General features: G+C 38.9%; 1 protein-coding gene across 3 annotated transcripts in view; it reads right to left on the bottom strand.

Annotated features, from left to right (window-relative positions):
- Window positions 1-20,375, bottom strand: part of KDM2A (lysine demethylase 2A) — a 91,389-nt gene that overhangs the window by 35,710 nt on the left and 35,304 nt on the right. For all 3 annotated transcript variants that reach the window (XM_069565564.1, XM_069565566.1, XM_069565565.1), the window contains 3 exons: window positions 4,051-4,189; window positions 3,238-3,316; window positions 2,786-2,832 (listed from right to left, as the gene is read on the bottom strand). In XM_069565564.1, coding sequence (XP_069421665.1) covers window positions 2,786-2,832; window positions 3,238-3,316; window positions 4,051-4,189 — 265 coding nt within the window. The remainder of the gene's footprint in view (window positions 1-2,785; window positions 2,833-3,237; window positions 3,317-4,050; window positions 4,190-20,375) is intronic.

Genomic DNA, 20,375 nt, shown 5'->3' with positions numbered 1-20,375 from the left:
ATGAAATATCCAAAATGGGTAAATCTATAGATATAAAGCAGATTAGTGGTTGCCAGGGCCTGAAGGAAAGCAAGAGCAGGGAATGACTACTTAATGGGTATTGGGTTTCTGTTTAGGGTGGTGAAGGATTTCAGAAAGTTGGTATTAGTGATGGCTGCAGATTGTGAATACATTTAATGTCACTGAGTTGAATACTTTAAAATTATTACAATGATAAATATTAAATTATTTGTATTTTACCATAATAAAAAAAAGTAAATGCTCTTCTTTAGGAATTTAGATCAAAGCAAACACCATTCTGCCAAGGCTACCAGAGCACTTAAAAGAATGACAGTCAGTCATAGTAATAGCTAACATTAACTGAGCACATACTATGTGCCAGACACTGTTCTTCACATTTAAGTAACTTCCCCAATGTTACAAATGTAGTAATTAGTGGAACTGGGATTTGAAACCTGTCAGTTATGAGTCCACACTTTAAAAATCAACATATCCCCTTACATTAAGTTTCCACGATAGAATGCGGAAGCTTTTCTTCTTTGGGGGACATGAACTGACACTGGAGATGTAACATTCTTTAGGTAGAAAAGAATCAATTAGCCAAAGTATATTTAGTAATAATGGGTTATGTAATCACCAATATGTTGTTCACTGAATTTTAACAATCATCCGTTATCCAAGAAAAAACTATCCACACTTCAAACAATTTGGGCACAAAGCATAAAGCTGAAATTTCTGATAAGTCTTGCCAGTTTAAATATAATCACTGCTTTATTTAAATCACAACAAAGTTATCTATGACCATCCACAGGTCTAGCTGGAATATAAGGTTAGGAAGGGCTCCAACCATTTTTAGCAGTATACATACAGAGGACACGAGAAAGTGGTAGGAAGTAGGAAGAAATCCACAAGAAAACTAGTGAGTAAATAAGTCTCTATATTAGTATAGCTCAGAAATGTGGATCCTTTAAGTCTATCCTATCCTAGATAGGATCTAGAAGTCTATATTTTTAACAAGTACCACATATGATTCTGATGCAAGTCATCTGTGGACTATACTACTGCTGCTAAGTCACTTCAGCCGTGTCCAACTCTGTGTGACCCCATAGACAGCAGCCCACCAGGCTTCCCCGTCCCCAGGATTCTCCAGGCAAGAACACTGGAGTGGGTTGCCATTTCCTTCTCCAATGCATGCAAGTGAAAAGTGAAAGTGAAGTCGCTCAGTCATGCCCAATTCTTAGTGACCCCATGGACTGCAGCCTACCAGGCTCCTCCATCCATGGGATTTTTCCAGGCAAGAGTACTGGAGTGGGGTGGACTATAGACCCATAAGAATGCCTGACCAATAGAGAAAAGCTGTGGTGGCTCATTAACTTATGGATCCAAAGAATTACTTCCTGGAGGTCATTAGGAAAAAAAGTCAAGTAACAGACCAATAAGTACTCTACTATTAGGTTTTCTGAAGCCCCCTGAGAACCCTGCCTTGTGAAGAGTAACTACTAAACAGATTTACTGAGTATCTACTACACCCCAGAGACTGTGCTGAGTAATAGGAAATACACAGTGACAGGAAGAAAAGCGGCATCTAACAAAGAAACATGTAGGGGAGTGAAAAATACAGCGATTTAGAGAACCTTCCTCTACCTCTGACATTCACCCCTTGGATAAAAAGTTTTTCAGCTGTCTAAAAAAAGCCCTCAAGTGGCCAAGAGACAGTACTGCAATACTTCATTTCAAAGGGAGAGCCTGCACTGAAGCTTCGGCACAGAGGACGAGGCACAACAGAAGCTGTCAGGGGGAGAGCATCCAAAGCTCCTTTCATTTCACGTTCTGTTAGAAATACTTCTAAAACATTTTAATCCACTTTACTGCCTGATCATGTATATGAGAGTAACAATCTCTGAATTCCTGAGGATCCTGGCATGTCTCAGGGCCACACTGAACTCCAATGATGTGCAGAAAATTGACCCAAAGCCTTTCCTGGTGGTTCAGATGGTAAAAAATTTGCCTGCAATGTGGGAGACCAGGGTTCAGTCCCTGAGCTGGGAAGAGCCCTTGGAGAAGTGAACAGAACCCACTCCAGTATTCTGGCCTGGAAAATCCCTGGAGCCTGGCAGGCTACAGTCCATGGGGTTGCAAAGAGTCGGACATGACTGAGTGACTTCACTTAGTGACACCAGAAGTTTTCTTCTTTAATTACACTGCTCTAATTTGCCTTTTCCCCCCTAAATTTTGAATATAATGAAATACAAATCTGATTAAAGACTCAAGTTAACCAAACACTGATGAAGAGATATTTTAATGTATTTACTTCGCAGTTTACGAAGTTTCAAACCTTAGCCATGTTGCCAAATGTAGCGTTAGTGAAAATTTTCTGGAAATTTCTCTATGGCTTTTAGGGAAGGACGAGAATCATAAATGAGGTTTCATTCTTGACTCAGAGAAATACAATTCTACTTTTGAAATTTTACCCTGGAAGGCAGGCTCTTCATGGAGAGAAGGAAGTGCACAGTGGTAAAACTGGAAGGCAGGAAAGAGGCAGATGTTCAGATGCTGTATGTCTCATGAGAAGTACGTCTCAATGAAGCAACTTCGATAACTCCCTTTGAGAAAATTCTCAGTTGCTAAATAGCAGTATCTAATCAAGACACTATTTCAAGTAGTATATACTTCAAATAAATAGTTTAATGCTCTTAAACCTTAAAATCTCAGTAAGAGATTTAAGACTCAGCTGTAAATCTTATATCTTTGCCTCAAAGACAAAGGCCTCGAGTGTAACACTTACCCACACACATTTTCACATCATTCACAGTGAAGTCTGGATCTGGCATCCTATGAAACAAACACCAGTAAGTATAATGGGAAGCACAACTATTCTAGTCAGGGTGAGTTTTTTCTTAAAGAACTAAGAATTCCCCAGTCAAGCCCCATCAATCTTCAAATTGAGGATTAAAAAATATATTTTAAATATAAATGCTTATATGTATATAAACAGATGTACATATATATGTAGGAAAAAATATATGAGAAAAGGTTAATAGTGATTATTCAGGGTGGTAGATTTCAGGAGATTTACATTTATTTTCTTTATAGTTCATCTATATTTTCTCATTTACGTATAACAACACACTTCAGACAGTTTCAATGATCTATGCTTTGGATTATCAATACTGCACTGTCTATAGCCCTGGGTGTAATGTGGCCACTTTGCAGCCAAACCCAACAGTGAACACTTACTTTATTCCAAGTCCATCGGAATTCTTAAAAATCAGAGGATCTCTTAAGCCACCCCGCTGGATATACTCTACATTAAAATCTGTCACCATAAGAAAACAATTGTTAGAAAGGCCAAGAGGTTTAGCTGGAAAAAGATAAAAGGAGCTATGTAATACAATAAGAGATGGTGTTTGCTATTTCTGTGTATACAGTTTTGCTGTTAGGTAATACATGCTTGTTACTAAGAAACATCTCTTGAGGTATAGGGAGAGCACACTGAGAAGCAGGACTCAAGGGCTTTGCTAAATCTATATTCCCACAATAATTCAGAATTTAACCAACAGGGGATAGTACTATTGAGTCATCTCATAAATCCCAAGCAGAAATCACATCCTGTGCCTTAACAGCCTAAAATTTAATTCTGCCCATTGCAGTACGTATCATGACATCCTTGTCAGTTTGCCCAAGAACAAAGCTGCATGACACACATGGAGCTCAGTCATGGTGGCGCAGGTACATGCTTAACTCTTCTTAATTAAACCCAAACCAAGGGATGAGAGAAGGGAGAGGCCTTTAGGAAAAAAATCCCAACATTCCTGTCCTAATAAACACTTGCTTCTTCCAATATAGCAGAGAATGACTCATGGGGTAGGACTGGGGGACCAGGGGAGGCTGGTGCATGAGTGGCACTGTGTAACAAGAGAAAATAAAGATAAACAGCATCACAGCATTAACAGGCAGTATTTTGGCTGCAGACATGCTGAGCCCACAGCTCCCAGAGTCTACAACCTCCTACATCAAGTGGCTGCAGGTCTGAATCCAAATGATACTGACCTTTTCCTTCCATAAAAGTAACAAAATTTGCATTATATTTGTTGGTGTGGAGTTTCTCTTCCAAGTCAAAAGTTCTTTTCCCTTCAATTTCATCATCTGAAATGCCATCATCTTCATAGCGTCGTCGCATGGTACCACGCTGGGGAGAGAGGGACAGAAGGATGAAATCATATACCTTTTCAAGATTTTCAGTTGCTATGTTAAGCATCCATTTGCCTTGCTTTGTAGATCTTTTTCTCAAATAAAGGTCAGCTAATATTCTCACAATGTACGAAATTTAAAATGAGTCACTAAGTTCCCCACTTGTAAATTTTACACTGCTAACTCTTTGAGCCTATAATTAAATTTACAACAAAAATATGACCAAATAGGGTCTACTAAACATTTTTTTTTTCCTGGCTGCACCACACAGCATGAGATCTTAGTTCCCTGACTAGGGACTGAACCCACACCCCTTGCATTGGGAGCACAAAGTTTTAACCATTAGACCACCAGGAAAAGTCCAATGAAACATTTAATTTATCTACCATCGTTTATCAGAGGGTGGACAAACTGTCTTTATAGACTTTACAGACCAGGATACAAAACATAATTTTTTTATGGGGAAGTCTACTTCTGGATTAGCTTTCTAAAACAACCTTTGGGAATAGACTAAAACATTTTAATTAATGAAGCAAAACCTCTTTTACAGCAGATAAAGTTAACCTAAGCAACAGCATTCCAAAGAGCAGACCATCAATACTTAGCATTAAAGATAATATCTTCCCAAACGAAAACATACGAATGGTCAACAAGCACATAAAAAGTGCTCAGGATCACTGGTCATTAGGGAAGATACAGATTAATACCACAACAATATACCACTTACACCCACCAGGACGGCTATTACCAAAAAAGGCAGACAATAACAAGTGTTGAAGAGAATGTGGAGAAACTGGAACCCTAACATAATGTTGAAGGTGAAGGTGAAGTCGCTCAGTCATGTCCGTCTCTTTGTGACCCCATGGACTTCTCCGACCATGGGATTCTCCAGGCAAGAATACTGGAGTGGATTGCCATTTCCTTCTCCAATGTTGATGGGAATGTAAAATATTGCAGCCATTCTGGAAAAGTTTGGCAGTTTCTCCAAACATTAAACAGTAAATCATGATTCAGCAATTCTCCTCCTAGGTGTATATCCAAAACAATTAAAAACATATCTAAAATGCAGATGCTCAGAGCAGAACATTATTTATAACAGCCAAATGGCAGAAACAACCCAAATGTCAGTCAGTTGATGAATGGATTAACAAAATGTGGTATATTTACACAATGGAATATTATTTGGCCACAAAAAAGAACAAACTACTGTTATGTGCTACACATGGAAGAATCTTGAAAACAACATACTAAGTGAAAGATGCCAAACACAACAGATCCAGTATTACATAATTTCATTTTTTATTTTAATTTTCTGCTGTACAAATGACCTTTACTGTGTACAACAGGAAGTGGAAGAGGAGGAGATATAATAGCTCTGGCTCATGGGGCAGCTCCACATACTCAGTCACTACCCTCAAAAAGCCATTTTCATTTTCATGAAATGTCCAGAACAGGCAAATCCACAGAGACAGAAAGTAGATTAATGGATGCTAGGGGCTGAGGAGACAGAGGGATAGAAAGTAACTTAACAACGTGGGCTTCTTTGGGGAACAATTAAAAATGTTCTAGAACTAAACAGTGGTGACATCTGCACGACCTTGAATATACTAAAAACCACTGAGTTGTACACTTTTAATTTTTTTCTTAAGATAACATGTTGCTTACGCTGCAAATTTACCTTTTGGTATAGTTAGTTTAGTTTAGCCAGTATTAAAACTTGCTGAAATTTCTGTAACACATGCACATGGGACTTGTGTGGGCGGCAACGGTGACCCAGCCCAGCTCCAGGCTGGGCTGTGCTTAGTCGCTCCACTGTGTCCAATTCTGTGCAACCCCACAGACTGCAGTCCACCAGGCTCCTCTGTCTAGGGGGATTCTCCAGGCAAGAACATTGGAGTCGGTTGCCATGCCCTCCTCGAGGGGATCTTCCCAACCCAGGTCTCCCACAGTGCAGGCAGATTCTTAATCACCTGAGCCACCAGGGAAGCCCTGTTAACATAAAACCCCAGGGTTCAAGATAACTGGGGAAAGATGTGTGTGTCATGGGAGAAGATCAGAAGCCAAATCTCAGAAGGCAGACTAGCAAAAGAAGGATTTTCAGAGAGACATTCCATGGCTTCCTTCCAATCTACAGCTAAAGATACCTGCCACTGCTTACACAAGGGCCTGCCTAGCCCAGACCCTACCACCACCTGGTTACACCCAAGCGGAGCTCCTCACTTTACCTTTCCCAGATCCCTCTGAGTATTAAAATAGTTTAAACGAATAAAAAAATATCTACCACCCCACTCAGAACACCCCTCTCCCTATCAACACAAATAGAAGAAAACAGGGAGCACAGCATGCCTTGGGTTAAAAAATAAATAAAACTGGGAATGGAAAAAGAGGCTGGTTTGATCCTTAGTTTCCTGGTGAGGTTCCCAGGGCCCTCTGCTGCCCATCATCCCCACCCCCGACCCCCGCCTGCTCATCAACTGAGGTTCCAATGGGTGGGGGAGGTCTGGGTGAGGAGTATGTGCTAAGAACAACCAAACCTGGAATTTAGATACTGATGATCTAGAATCAATTACACAGCACCAGAATTTATATAAACACGTTAAGAAAATGAGACACTGGAGAAAAGTCTCTTAGGGAATGGAACCAGGGAAAGAGCAGAAATAAGAAATTAAAATTAAAGTAAATAAAACTGATGGTTACACACCAGAGGAGAGCGAGATTCAATTTACCAGTTTTAGGTAGAAACACTGATGAATACCTGTTATCTTTCCCAAGTTCGGCAAAAAAACCCCTTATAACACTCTTACCTAGCAGTTTGTTGTCATAAGTCACAGCTTAAAGGCCAAAAGATCTATTTTTAGTAGACCTCTTACTCTAAAAATGCCACCAATGCTCGAAAATACTTTTAGGTACCTTTATATTTGAAGGGAGGCTGGTTATTTTCGCTGATAGATTTCTTAAACGGGTTTGTGTTTTGAAAGCCATCACTCAGTTCTCTTCCTCACCTCATTTCACATATGTGTCTTAGAAAATAACTCCAAAAGATGAGTTCCAAGCATGTCAAAAGGCAAGAGCAATACCACTGAAATAAATATGGTTTTCCACAACAATCATTTTTAGAAAGCATTCATTTGCACACAGAAATAACCTCCTCACATACAAGGTCAATTAATTTATGACAAAGGAGGCAAGAACATATAACAGGGAAAGGACAGTCTCTTCAATAAATGGTGTTGGGAAAAGTGGACAGCTACACACAAAAGAATGAAACTGAACCACTATCTTTTACCATACACAAAAATTAACTCAAAATGGATGAAAGACTTAACCTACTAGGTAATAAGTGCTGGTGAGGATGTGAAAAAGCAAAAGCCTCATACAGCCTCCCATAGCTAGTGGGAATATAGAACAAGACAACTCTATGGAAAGAGAGTCTTGCAGTTCCTCAAACTGGTTGAGAGTTACCATATGACCCAGAAATTTCATTTCTAAGTATCTATCCAAGAAAATGAAAACATGTCCACACAAAAACACACATACTAATGTTCACAGCAACATTATTCATTACAACCAATGGATGATGACAAATGGGAAAATAAACTATAGTCTATATCCATACACTCTCTTCCGACAACACAAGAGATGACTCCACACAGGGATATCACCAGATGGTCAGTATCCAAATCAGACTGATTATATTCTTTGCAGCCGAAGATAGAGAAGCTCTGTACAGTCAACAAAAACAAGACCTGGAGCTAGCTATGGCTCAGATCATCAGCTCTTTACTGCAAAATTCAGGCTCAAATTGAAGAAAGTAGGGAAAATCACTAGGCTATTCATGTATGACCTAAATCAAATCCCTTACAATACAGTGGAGGTGCTAAATAGATTCAAGGGATTAAATCTGGTAGACAAAGTGCCTGAAAAACTATGGATGGAGGTTCTAACACTGTATAGGAGGTGATGACCAAAACCATCCCCAAGAAAAAGAAATGCAAGAAGGCAAAGTGGTTGTCTGAGAAGGTCTTACAAATACCTGAGAAAAGAAAAGTGAAAGGCAAAGGAGAAAGGGAAAGATATATCTAATTGAATGCAGAGTTCCAGAAATAGCAAGGAGAGATAAGAAAGCCTTCTTAAGTGGCCAATGCAAAGCAACAGAGGAAAAAAACAGAATGGGAAAGACTAGAGATCTCTTTCAGAAAACTGGAGATACCAAGGGAACATTTCATGCAAAGATGGGCATAGTAAAGGACAAAATTGGCAAGAACCTAACAGAAGCAGAAGAGATTAAGAAAATGTGGCAAATATACATGGAAAAACCGTACAAGAAAGCTCTTAAGGATTCAGACAACCATGATGATGTGGTCACTCACCCAGAGTCAGACATCTTGGGGTGTGAAGTCAAGTGGGCCTTAGGACGCATTACTACAAGCAAAACTAGTAGAAGTGATGGAGTTTCAGCTGAGCTATTTCAAATCTTAAAAGATGATGCTGTTTAAGTGCTGCACTCAATATGCCAGCAAATTCGGAAAACTCAGCAGCGGCCACAGGACTGGAAAAGGTCAGTTTTCGTGCCAATCCCAAAGAAAAGCAATACCAAAGAAAGCTCAAATTACCACACAATTGCACTTCTTTCACATGCCAGCAAGATTATGCTGAAAATCCTTCAAGCTAGGCGTCAGCAGTACGTGAACCAAGAACTTCCAGCTGTACAAGCTGGATTCAGAATAGGCAGAGGAATCAGAGATCAAATTGCCAACATCTGTCAGAATCATAGAAAAAGCAAGGGGATTCCAAAAAAAACATTTACTTCTGGTTCATTGACTATGGTAATCCCTATGATTGTGTGGATCAAAACAAACTGTGGATATTCTTAATAAGATGGGAGTGTCAGACCACATTACCTGCCTCCTGAGAAACCTATATGCAGGACGAACAGCAAAAGTTACAGTTGGACATGGAACAATGGACTGGTTCAAAATTGGGAAAGGAGTACTTGTAGGCTATATATTGTCACGCTGCTTATTTAACTTATATGCAGAGTATATCATGAGAAATGCTGGGCTGGATGAAGCACAATCTGGAATCAAGATTGTGGGGAGAAAAAAATAAATAAAAATTTTAAAAAAATTGTGGGGAGAAATATCAATAACCTCAAGTATGCAAATGATAACACTTTAAGGGCAGAAAGTGAAGAGGTACTAAAGAGCCTTTTCATGAAGGTGAAAAGAGGAGAGTGAAAAAGCTGGTTTAAAACTCAACTTTCAAAAAGTGAAGATCATGGCATGTGGTCCTATAACTACATGGCAAATAGATGGAGAAAATGTGGAAACTGTCAGATTTCATTTTCTTGGGCTCCAAAATCAATGCAGATGGTGACTGCAGCCACGCTTGAAATTAAAAGATCCTTGCTCCCTGGAAGAATAGCTATGACAAACCTAGACAGCGTATTAAAAAGTAGAGATAATCATTTTGCCAACAAAGGTCTGTATAATCAAAGCTACGGTTTTTCCAGCAGTCACGTATGGATGTGAGAGTTGGCTCATAAAGGAGGCTGAGAGCTGAAGAACTGATGCTTTTGAACTGTGGTGCTGGAAAAGACTCTTGAGAGTCCCTTGGACAGCAAGGAGATCAAACCAGTCAATCCTAAAGGAAGTCAACCCTGAATATTCATTGGAAGAACTGGTGCTGAAGCTGGAGCTCCAATACTTTGGCCACCTGATGCAAAGAGCTGACTCACTGGAAAAGACCCTGATGCTGAGAAAGATTGAGGGCAAGAGGAGAAGACGGCGTGAGAGGATAAGATGGTTGGATGACATTACTGACTCAATGGAAATAAGTTTGAGCTAACTCAGGGAGATGGTGAAGGACATGGAGGCCTGGAGTGCTGCAGTCCATGGGGTGGCAAAGAGTTGGACACAACTTAGGGACTGAGCAATACATCCATACAATGGAGTATAGCTAAGCAATAATAGAAGGGAGTGAAGTACTGAGAAATGCTGCAACCACAGATGAACTTCGACAAAGACACTAAGTGAAATAAGCTAATTACAAAAGACCATATATTTTATGATTACCTTTATCTGAAATGTACAGAATCTATAAAGACATAGGCTGGAGAGAAGAGAGATGGAGAGTAACTGCTAATGTGTACTGGGGTGATGAAAATATTTTAGAATTAGATACTAGTAATGTTTTCACAGAGGACTTCCCTGGTGGCTCAGACGGTAAAGTGTCTGTCTACAATGCGGGAGACCTGGGTTGGGAAGATCCCCTGGAGGAGGAAATGGCAACCCACTCCAGTACCCTTGCCGGGAAATTCTGTGGATGGAGGAGCCTGGTAAGCTTCAGTCCATGGGGTCACAAAGAGTTGGACACGACTGAGCGACTTCACTTGAATGTTTTCACAACTTTGTAGATAAAACTACTGAATTGTGCACTTTATTATTATTTTTAAAAATATTTATTTGGCTGTGTTGGGTCTCAATTGACGTATGTGGCATTGTCACTCTTTGTTGCGGTATGCAAGCTCTTAGTGGCGGCATGTGGATCTAGTTCCCTGAGCAAGACTGAACCCAGGCCCCCTGCGCTGGGAATGTGGAGTCTTAGCCACTGGACCACCAGGGAAGTCCCTGAGTTGTACACTTTAACAGGGTGAATTGAATAGCATATGAATTCTATCTCAATACAAAATAATGGTGGGCAGTCTATAACAGAAAAAAGGTTAATACAATGCACATATTAAAGGCAATGTATTTTTATAATAAAGACCAGACCAAATCTTGCCTAATAACATTTTTTGAGAAAGCAAAATTTTCTTCTAAATTTTCATAGCCATTTCAGTTGACTTTATATGAAAGGACACATAGATAAGTGACTTTAAAAAGTCCCTAAGTATTTCATGAACCACCATGCTGTGCCAGAAATGCAAAAGCAGTTTGTTCTAAGAATTTCAACTCCATCGACTAATGTCATTTACCACATTAACAGATTAAAGGAGAAAAATTAAAGATCAGCTAGATCCGAGCTGTCCAAAATGTTAGCTGCTAGCCACACGTGGCTGTGAGATTTAAGTTAAAGATTAAAAATATTTTCAACAAAAGATGCAAGGGAAACTAGGTATCTGCATTCAAGAGAATGTGTCAGACCCTTACCTTAAACCATTTCATTTGGTACAAAAAATTAACTCAAAACACATCAAAGACCTAAACTAACAGCTAAAACTATAAAATTCTTAGAAGTAAACAAGGGAAAATCTTCACAGCATTAGCTTTAAAGAGGATTTTTTTAAATGACATCAAAAGCGAAAGGAAAAAAACAAACAGGTAAACTGGACTTCATCAAAATTTTTAAAATTTGTGCAAAAAACACTATCAACAGAGTGAAAAGAAACCGCAGGAGAAAATATCTGCAAATCATACATCTGACATGGGATTAGTATCTAGAATATATAAAGAACTCTTGTAATTCAACAACAACAAAAGAAACCACCCAATCCAAAAATGGGCAAAGGACTTAAATAGGAATTTCTCCAAAGAAGACACCCAAATGGTCAATATGCACTGGAAAAGATGCCAAACATCACCACAAATCAAACCCATAGTGAGATACTACTTCACATCCTTTAAGATTCCTATCACCAAAAAAGAAAAAACAAAAAACAAAAAAACCCAAAAAACCCACAAAATAACAAAAGTTATCAAGGAAGTGGGGAACTAAAATGCTTATGCACTGCTGGTTGCAGCCTGTGTGAAAAAAAAGTACAGCAATTCCTCAAAAGATTTAACACAGAATTGCCATATGATCCAGTAATTCTACTTCTAGAACCAAAAGAAAACAACCAGAAGCAGGAACTCAGACACTACAACACCAGTGTTCATAATGCCATTATTCATGATGGTCAAAAAAAAAAAAAAAGGAAACAGCCCCAAATTTCCATTGACAAATAAAATGTAGTGTTTATATATATACAACGAAATATTATTCAGCTATAAAACAAAATGGAGATCTGACACCTGCAGCAACATGGGTAAACCCTGAAGACATCATGCTAAGTGAAACAGGTCAGACAAAGATAAAATATTGTATGATTCCACTTATGAGATACCTAAAATAGACAAATTCATAGACACAGAAAGAGATTAGAGATTACCAGGGGCTGGGGGGAGGAGGAAAGGGAAGTCACCATTTTATGATTACACAATTTACATCTGGGGTAATGAAAAAAGTTTTGAAAACAGTAATGATGCCAACACCACACTGTGAATTAACACCACTGAATTAATTTGCTTAAAATGGTTAGAACCAGTTTTGTTGCAAATATCTTCCAATTTCTAAAAATAATGCAATATATCAAAAATCTCCCGTTAAGAGTCACTGTACAATTCCTTCATTTTATATCAAGTAGTTTTTGCCTACGATAACTTCTGAGAATCAGGAAATATGATGGAATTATTTTACAAAGAAGAAAGGTAAAACTGACCTAAGTTTACCCTTTTAGAAAACAGAAAAACAAGAAAGCTAAACTATCTAAAAGGAGAGCTTATCCCTTGTCAATTCTACTACAGACACTTTACTGTGTGATCTTAGGCAGTTAAGTGAATCATTTAACCTCTCTAGATCCTAATTTTCCCTTGGAGGTAAATAATACAAGGTCCCTTTGTGATCTACAATAAAGTCCTCACCACCTGATTCTCAGCCTTGCTCTCTCTGACATTATATTATACTGTGTTGACATTTTGCTGACCTATAGCCCCCCTCTGTCCTGACTAGGGACACTGAGAGGCACGAGTGGTGGGTTGGTAGGGCAGCCCTCCAAGGGACTTCCACATCATCCTCCTGTCCTCCCCACGGCCCCCCCATATTAAACAAATCTCCATGTATCTCAATCAACCAGATGTTAAGGCAGTTATTTCTGGAGAGCTTAGGCAATTACCATTCCCCAAGGGATCAAAGGAGTCAGAGAATGAAGAAATTGTATGAAGTATGAAAAGGCAGTTGCTTTTTTATTAATGACACCCAGAAGGGCTACTGGTTTGAAGGTGAACTATGATGCCAGGAAAAAGTAACAGTAGTAACAGCAGTTAACATTCCAGTGTTGACTATGTGCCAAGTACTGTAACAAGCATTCTGCATGTATTAACACATGTAAGGATACTATCCTCTCTTCTCTATGACAAAAGGCAAATGAAGGACAGAGTAACCTGCCCAAGTTACAAAGCTAGTAACTGGTCCAGCTGGGACTGGGACCCAATTCTAGAACCCATGGTCTTAACCACTACTCTCTACTACTGAAATCACTAAGCAACGAACTCTGGCCAGACCAGGGGCTTGGGGCAGCTTAAGTAACTGTCAAAGGAGATCCCAGAAAACTGAAATGGCTCCGGCAGAGCAAGGACATGAAGTGGTGGGGCTGCTGGCAACGAAGCAGTCTATAAACCAGAACACCATGCCTGGCAGAAAGATGAGCAAAATATCTTCCCAAGGGAGGGAGGTTTCTGATACGTGCTAAGGGATACGACATTTCCCTTAAATGTTATTTAACATTTCACCAATCCTGACTTCTAATTCTAGCTTTTACTGGTTGTCTTCCTGGACATTCAGTTATTTTGGCTGAAATAAAAATATTGCAATTTCTAACCAGAGACCACTTTACATCAAAGAGTGCTTTGAACCTAGTATGTTTATTATATACGCTAATTAAAATTTGTTTTCATTCTCTGTATTTGTAGTCAGGGACATTTACCACACACTTTCTGTAAAGATGATGTTGCCAACATTTTTTTTTAACCGAGATTCATTTCTACATTTCCTACTGTCTCTAAGTTCTGATCTGAGATAGATCTACCTCACTACCTCAGAAAAAAATTTTAATTACACAGCCTCTTCGTTGGTGATGGTATAAGAAGCCAAGCAACAACTATATTTTCACGGCCCACATCATGATATTGCTTTAAACAAAAAGTTTGGGGGCATCTTTTTATAAGTTTATAAAGTGATACAGATTACATCTGAACCTTTCCAACACACACCAAATCCCTACTTGATAAGTGCTTAATAAGCTCTTATACATCTTCAAAGAAAGAAGCAAGCTCAGGTTCTCAACTGGTCCCCTTCACAAAAGTATGAATCCAAAAGTGAACTGAAGTGAAGTTGCTCAGTCGTGTCCAACTCTTTGCGACCCCATGGACTGTAGCCTACCAGGCTCCCCCGAACCTGGGATTCTCCAGGCAGGAATACTGGAGTGGGTTGCCATTTCCTTCTCCAGGAGATCTTCCCAACCCAGGGATTGAATCTGGATCTCCCACATTGCAGGCAGACGCTTTACCATCTGAGCCACCAGGGAAGTCATGTATATGAATACATATATATCCTAAAAATCAACTAACCTTTAAGGTGTTGTTCTCATTTTCTTTCTTTCCATATTTTTGAAAATCCACTATTACTGTAAGATCACACACTGGGGCAGGTACATATGTAGATGAATCACTGCCTATCACCTTTCTATGTGTGTACATGTGTTTGTGATATAAAAGTTATTTGAATACTTATTCATATAACAGGGCACTCATTATGGAGTTATAGCCAGATGCTCTGCATACAAAGATAAAAGGCAGAGTCTAGAGCTAAGATTTCTGGCCAGTAGGGGGAGACAGACATGTAAATAAGTGACAGTATTACCATTAATGTGATATGTATTAAGACAGGTAGATACAGAATTTATTCAAGTCCAAGAGGAAGGAGTAGTAGAATGGTTGATGAAGGCTCCACTTAAGAGTAGAAATGTTTTCTCATTCAATATAACTTTACTGAACATCTACTAAGTGCCAAGGACTATGGATATAGATTCTATATTGCTCCTCTGTAGCAGTGACCTCTGTAGCTTTTGAACTGAGAGTATTTTGGACTGAAAGGAGATTAAACCAGTCAATCCTAAAGGAAATCCATCTTGAATATTTATTACAAGGACTGATGCTGAAACTGAAGCAGCAACACGTTGGCTACCTGATGCAAAGGGCCGACTCATTAGAAAAGACCCTGATGCTAGGAAAGACTGAAGGCAGGAGAAAGGGATGACAGAAGATGAGATTGATGGATGGCATTGCTGACTCAATGGACATAAATTTGAGCAATCTCCAGGAGATGGTGAAGGACAGGGAAGCCTGGCATGCGGCAGTCTATGGGGTCGCAAAGTGTCGGACATGACTGAGCAACTGAACTGAACTAAACTCCTTCCCACTGGATTACTGAGGCTCTCCTTAACAGAAGGTGAATAACATTTTTCAAAAATAAAAGTAATTTGTTTAGAAAAATGTGGTAACTTCATTACATCTAATGAGAAATTTAGTGGCAATATCCTAAGGTAGTACAAAAACAGTAGGAATCACTGCCTTACAGTGACTAAACCTTGGGCACAAGTTTTTACCTTTAGATGTAACACCCACTGCCCTTAAAATACTAAGAGGCTTGAGGACAAGGATAAAGGAAGACACATGCTTAATTTTAACACAACTGCTTTACTGTATTACAAAGAAGGCGTACTTATCAACTACACAGCTGAAAAGCTTGCATTTCTTTCGTTGACAGTTTAGCCTTCAAATATTTCTGGGCTAACTGAAGATCAACTTATGCAGAGACCAACAGCACAAAGAACACTTTCTATATATACAAAACATTAGCAGATCACAGTAATTCCAACAAGACAGAGTAATCCATAAATAGAAATTTGGCAAGAAGCATATTCACATCTAAGTCTCTGATTTTAAAAAAAGAAAAAAAGACAGCTGAGAAGGCAGAATGCTCAAAAGCAGAGGGGTATACAACACAAAGTGAACTTCTCCCCTAAAAGTTCCCTCAGAACTAATGTCAAATACTTAGTGTGTACAGAATGAGCCCCAAATCCTGAGTCAGGATTCACTCCCTCAACCACAAATATGTCCTCCAAAAAACTAACTGGCTGAGAAATAAGTTACAGTGCTGGATCTCTTCCATCAACGTTCCCTGCTTTTCTGCATACTATTTGGTATAATCAACTGTTCAGGGTGCCTGCTGCACAATTAATCATGATAGTGCCACAATTCTATAAAAGACAAAAACTGCTGTAAGTAGCAAAATCAGTCTATGAAATTCAGGATGAAGAGAGGCATCTCAACACCATCCTGAAGAGAAATAATGTGAGTTCAGACACTACAGAAAAGGCACATTTTCATTCCCCTAAAGGTTTTTACTAGAATATACATACACTTTTCTTCTTGGATACTGGCAAAAGCAATACTCAGCAATATTACACATTCTATCAACATGCAAATGTTCGATCAGTTTATCCTCCAAAAGAAGCCCAGTCAAACCATCAGAGAAACTGGAAATAACAGCATTTGTCAATGTCCAAGTCACCTTGGGAGTTTTACTTCTTAAGTAGCTGGGGAAAAAAGATGTGTAATTCCTCACTCTACTTTCTGTACCACTCTCAAATCTTCACCTCCTTTTTGTAACCACAGAATACTTCTTAAACTTAGCATTCTTACTACCTGACATTCAAAAGTTACTGAGTTAAGTGAAATCATTATCTAAAAGGAATATAAAATGTTTGCTTTTTCTAATTTTTAATCTCCCAGAGCAGAAAAGGGAATTTTGGAAGGACTGATCACTAGGAAATAATCTTCAAATTACCCACACATAAACAAAATGGAAAATACCACCCATTAAAAATGGAAACAGTAATGAACTCAGAAATATTCAGTTTGTCCCTCAACTCAACAAATGTCTTAACTTATTTTCATTAGCCAATGAACATCCTCTGAGATTCAAATAGTCCCTGAACACCTATGTTTACTGCCTGGTTTGTTTCTATAGCAAAAGACACCTAGAATGCAGAAACAAAGATAATGCCTAGTTTCTTCACCATCTTCTGTAATTGATGCAACTGTAAGTCATTAGTATGATAGATGGCACAAGCAGAGCCATTTCCAGTTCCTAGAAGGTGAAGATTAGTGAAGCTGTTGGGCAAAACAATTTATAGAAAAAGATAAAGCCCCTACAAGTTTACCTCAAATTTAAAAGGGAAGTAAGAACCATCTGCCAGTCACTAAGAAAGGTAAAGTGAACCTGAAAAGACAGTTGATTTTGGAAAACCACACATACTGCTTCTCCTAAATTTTAGGTGAGTTAGGGGAGACAGCAAGCAGTCACTTGAAGCCAGAAGATATTCCATAAATGCACCTATTTCCAGCCTTGCTATATCCCTCTGATCAACATGTGTTCCTCTATGGCCTTCCTCTCTGGAGCTCTGACTAATGCTTTGATTCATAGACAAAGGTCAATCTCTTAACCAACAAATGACTTCTTTCAAACTGTCAAACCTTAGATTTAGAGGAGTCATGAAATTCCATGTTAAGGAGCAGAACCTCTGGAAGGAACTGGCAAACAATCAAGAGCTGGTATTTGACAATAACCCCCCCAGACACATATACTCTTCCCCTCCCCCACTGCCATGGCCGCATTAGAATCCTGGCAAGACCACTTCCCATCTTTCAGTCATTCATTCATGTCGACTACGATTAAGGCACAGAAAATTGAGTCTTCACTTCTGAATTGACCTAGGAATGTAGTAGAAGAGTGGCAAAGTAACCTACTGCACTAAGAAGCCCAACAGCAAAAGGAATACTCAATAAAGCAGATATATTCAAGCTAAGAGAGAAACCAATAATGCAAGTTAATGACCAGGTTTGCTAAATTCCTCCAGACATTTAAAACATTGCCAATCACCTCCCAACCAAGTGAACATTCTTGGAAAAATTTACCTACAGGTATGACTCCATTTATCACTTATTATCGTCAGCAAAACTACATAAGGAGAACAAAGCAACCAGAGTTGGAGTGGGTATCAGCCTGGGTCTAGATACTGGTACTTTGAGTTTTGAATTCCCTAAGCTTTCATTTTCTTGTGTGAATATGTCAATAATTTCACTTAATTCTTGCCACCACAGGATTGTGATGAGGTTTAAATGTACATACGCAAAAACACTCTGCAAACTGTGAAGTGCCCTATCAGTTCAGTTGCTCAGTTGTGTACAACTCTTTGCGACCGCATGCACACCAGGATTCCCTGTCCACCACTAACTCCCCAAGCTTGCTCAAACTCATGTCCATTGAGTCAGTGAAGCCATCCAACCATCTCATCCTCTGTCTTCCCCGTCTCCTCCTGCCTTCAATCTTTACCAGCATCAGGGGCTTTTCCAATGAGTGCCCTATACAAAGAGGCTAAATGGAGTAGTGGCAGAGCCTAGGGTTCAAGTAACAGTTCTGCCTCTCACTGTGTAAGAGCCACTTAACAATTGTTAACAGAAGCCATGGCACAGGACCGGATGAGGACTAAGTGAGACAAAAGACATAAAAAAGCCGGCATGAGCTCAAAAACTATTAAGAATTGTGGATTTGAACAGGAAGCAACACTGCATTGGGAAATAACCATCTTTCCCAAAAAGAGTGATTTGGTTTACGTGGCTAGAGACAAGTCCTACTTGACATGCCTTTTCTCATATAGCATTAAACACTGGATAAGGTTTTCTCCTTCTTTATCATCCCAGGTGGCAGACTTCTAGTAAGTTTTCTAAGCCTAACCCTCTCAGGAGCTCTTTCATGGTTCCACCATCTCTAAATCCTCTTATACCAAATACCTAATCCTAGGGATAAAATTTCATGAAATCCAACAACTGTACCCTGGTCATCCCCACACTGCCAGCTCTTTTAATTTAATATAAGTGGTCATTCCTGGAAGGTGTTATTTAGAAGCCTAAGTGGTAGAGTTGATTCTACTGTTGTTGATTTCTGGGTAAAGGAACCCAGAAATCAACATTTCAGGAATAATATGACCATTAAAGGAACAGTCACATGGGAACAGGGGAAGTGCAGAGCCAGAACAGAGGAGCTACGTGCTTATTTATACAAGAAGAAGTTTTCGGACATCAAGACAGACTAGAACAGAAGATAAGACTAAAGGAAAAAAGAGAAGTGACCAAAAAAGAGAAGGTTTAGAGCACAGTTCAATTACTGACATAAAATAAATTTCACACCTGCCTGCCTGTGTTGCTCTAAAATCTCAGAAGATATTACAGGAGTAATAATTATATACATTTCTAGAAAATAAAAATTAAATCATGCCAATCTGAATTATTTGGCATCTACTGCTATGATTCTCTTGTATTGTTGGGATGTAATGAGAAAAAACCCTAGGGAAAAGTAAATTATGTTAAATTTTATACTGCCAAGAGAAAGGGGAATAGACAAAGAAATTGAAGGGATTTGATAAACCATATTTCATCCTCATTGTACTTGTTAGAAAGCTTGTTCAGTACTGAAAGAAAGTTTCTAAGAGAGACAGAGTAAAGACTTAGAACAGAGACCTAACAGCTCTTTCCCCACCATCATCCTCATAGAGATTCTAAGCTGGTGAGTCCCATGGCTTTTGTACCAGAATTTTCATGTCCTGAGTACTTATTGTAGGCTGAGTTCTGTCCAAGACAGGAAATAAAATATAGAAGTGAGTGGCTGTTTTCCAGAAGCTCATAATTTGTTTAGAAAACAAAACTCACTTAATTAAGAAAAGACTAGAGGCATAGGCAAGAGCAGAATGCAAAAAAGAACTTAGAACAGGTTTAGACAGTCCACTTTCACACAGGTGAGTGTTGCTATGAAATGCTACAGCTAAATATCAATGCGACTAGATGTTATTACATTTTCTATTATAATAATAGCTAACACATGAATGCCTCCTTGTGTTAAGCATTTTCAAACCCACTTTTATAGTTTATTTATAATCCTTACAATAATCCAATGAAGACAGTAAAATGTCAATTTTAGTTATGAAGAAAGAATCAAAAAAGTTAGGTAACAAACCAGAATTACTTAACAAGTAGCTATTCTTAATCCCTACAACAGAAGTTCTGGAATTTTCTGGTCTCAATCCCTTACACTCTTAAAAATTACTGAGGACCCCAAACAGCTTTTGTATATATGGGTTATACAGGTCAATATTCAGTGATTACAAATTAAAATGGAAGAATTTCTAAATATGAAATTGCAAAACAAGCCTTGAATTTCCAAAAAGGCTCAAGAAAAACTTCAGGATTTCAAAGTAATGTTTCACTGGACCATGATGAAGTTACAAAGATTAGAGCAGGTGTAATCCC

This window comes from Ovis canadensis, chromosome 21 (assembly GCF_042477335.2).
Source record: "Ovis canadensis isolate MfBH-ARS-UI-01 breed Bighorn chromosome 21, ARS-UI_OviCan_v2, whole genome shotgun sequence".
NCBI lineage: Eukaryota > Metazoa > Chordata > Mammalia > Artiodactyla > Bovidae > Ovis > Ovis canadensis.
The sequence above is the reverse complement of the archived record's forward strand: the minus strand, read 5'-3'. Positions and strand labels throughout refer to the sequence as shown.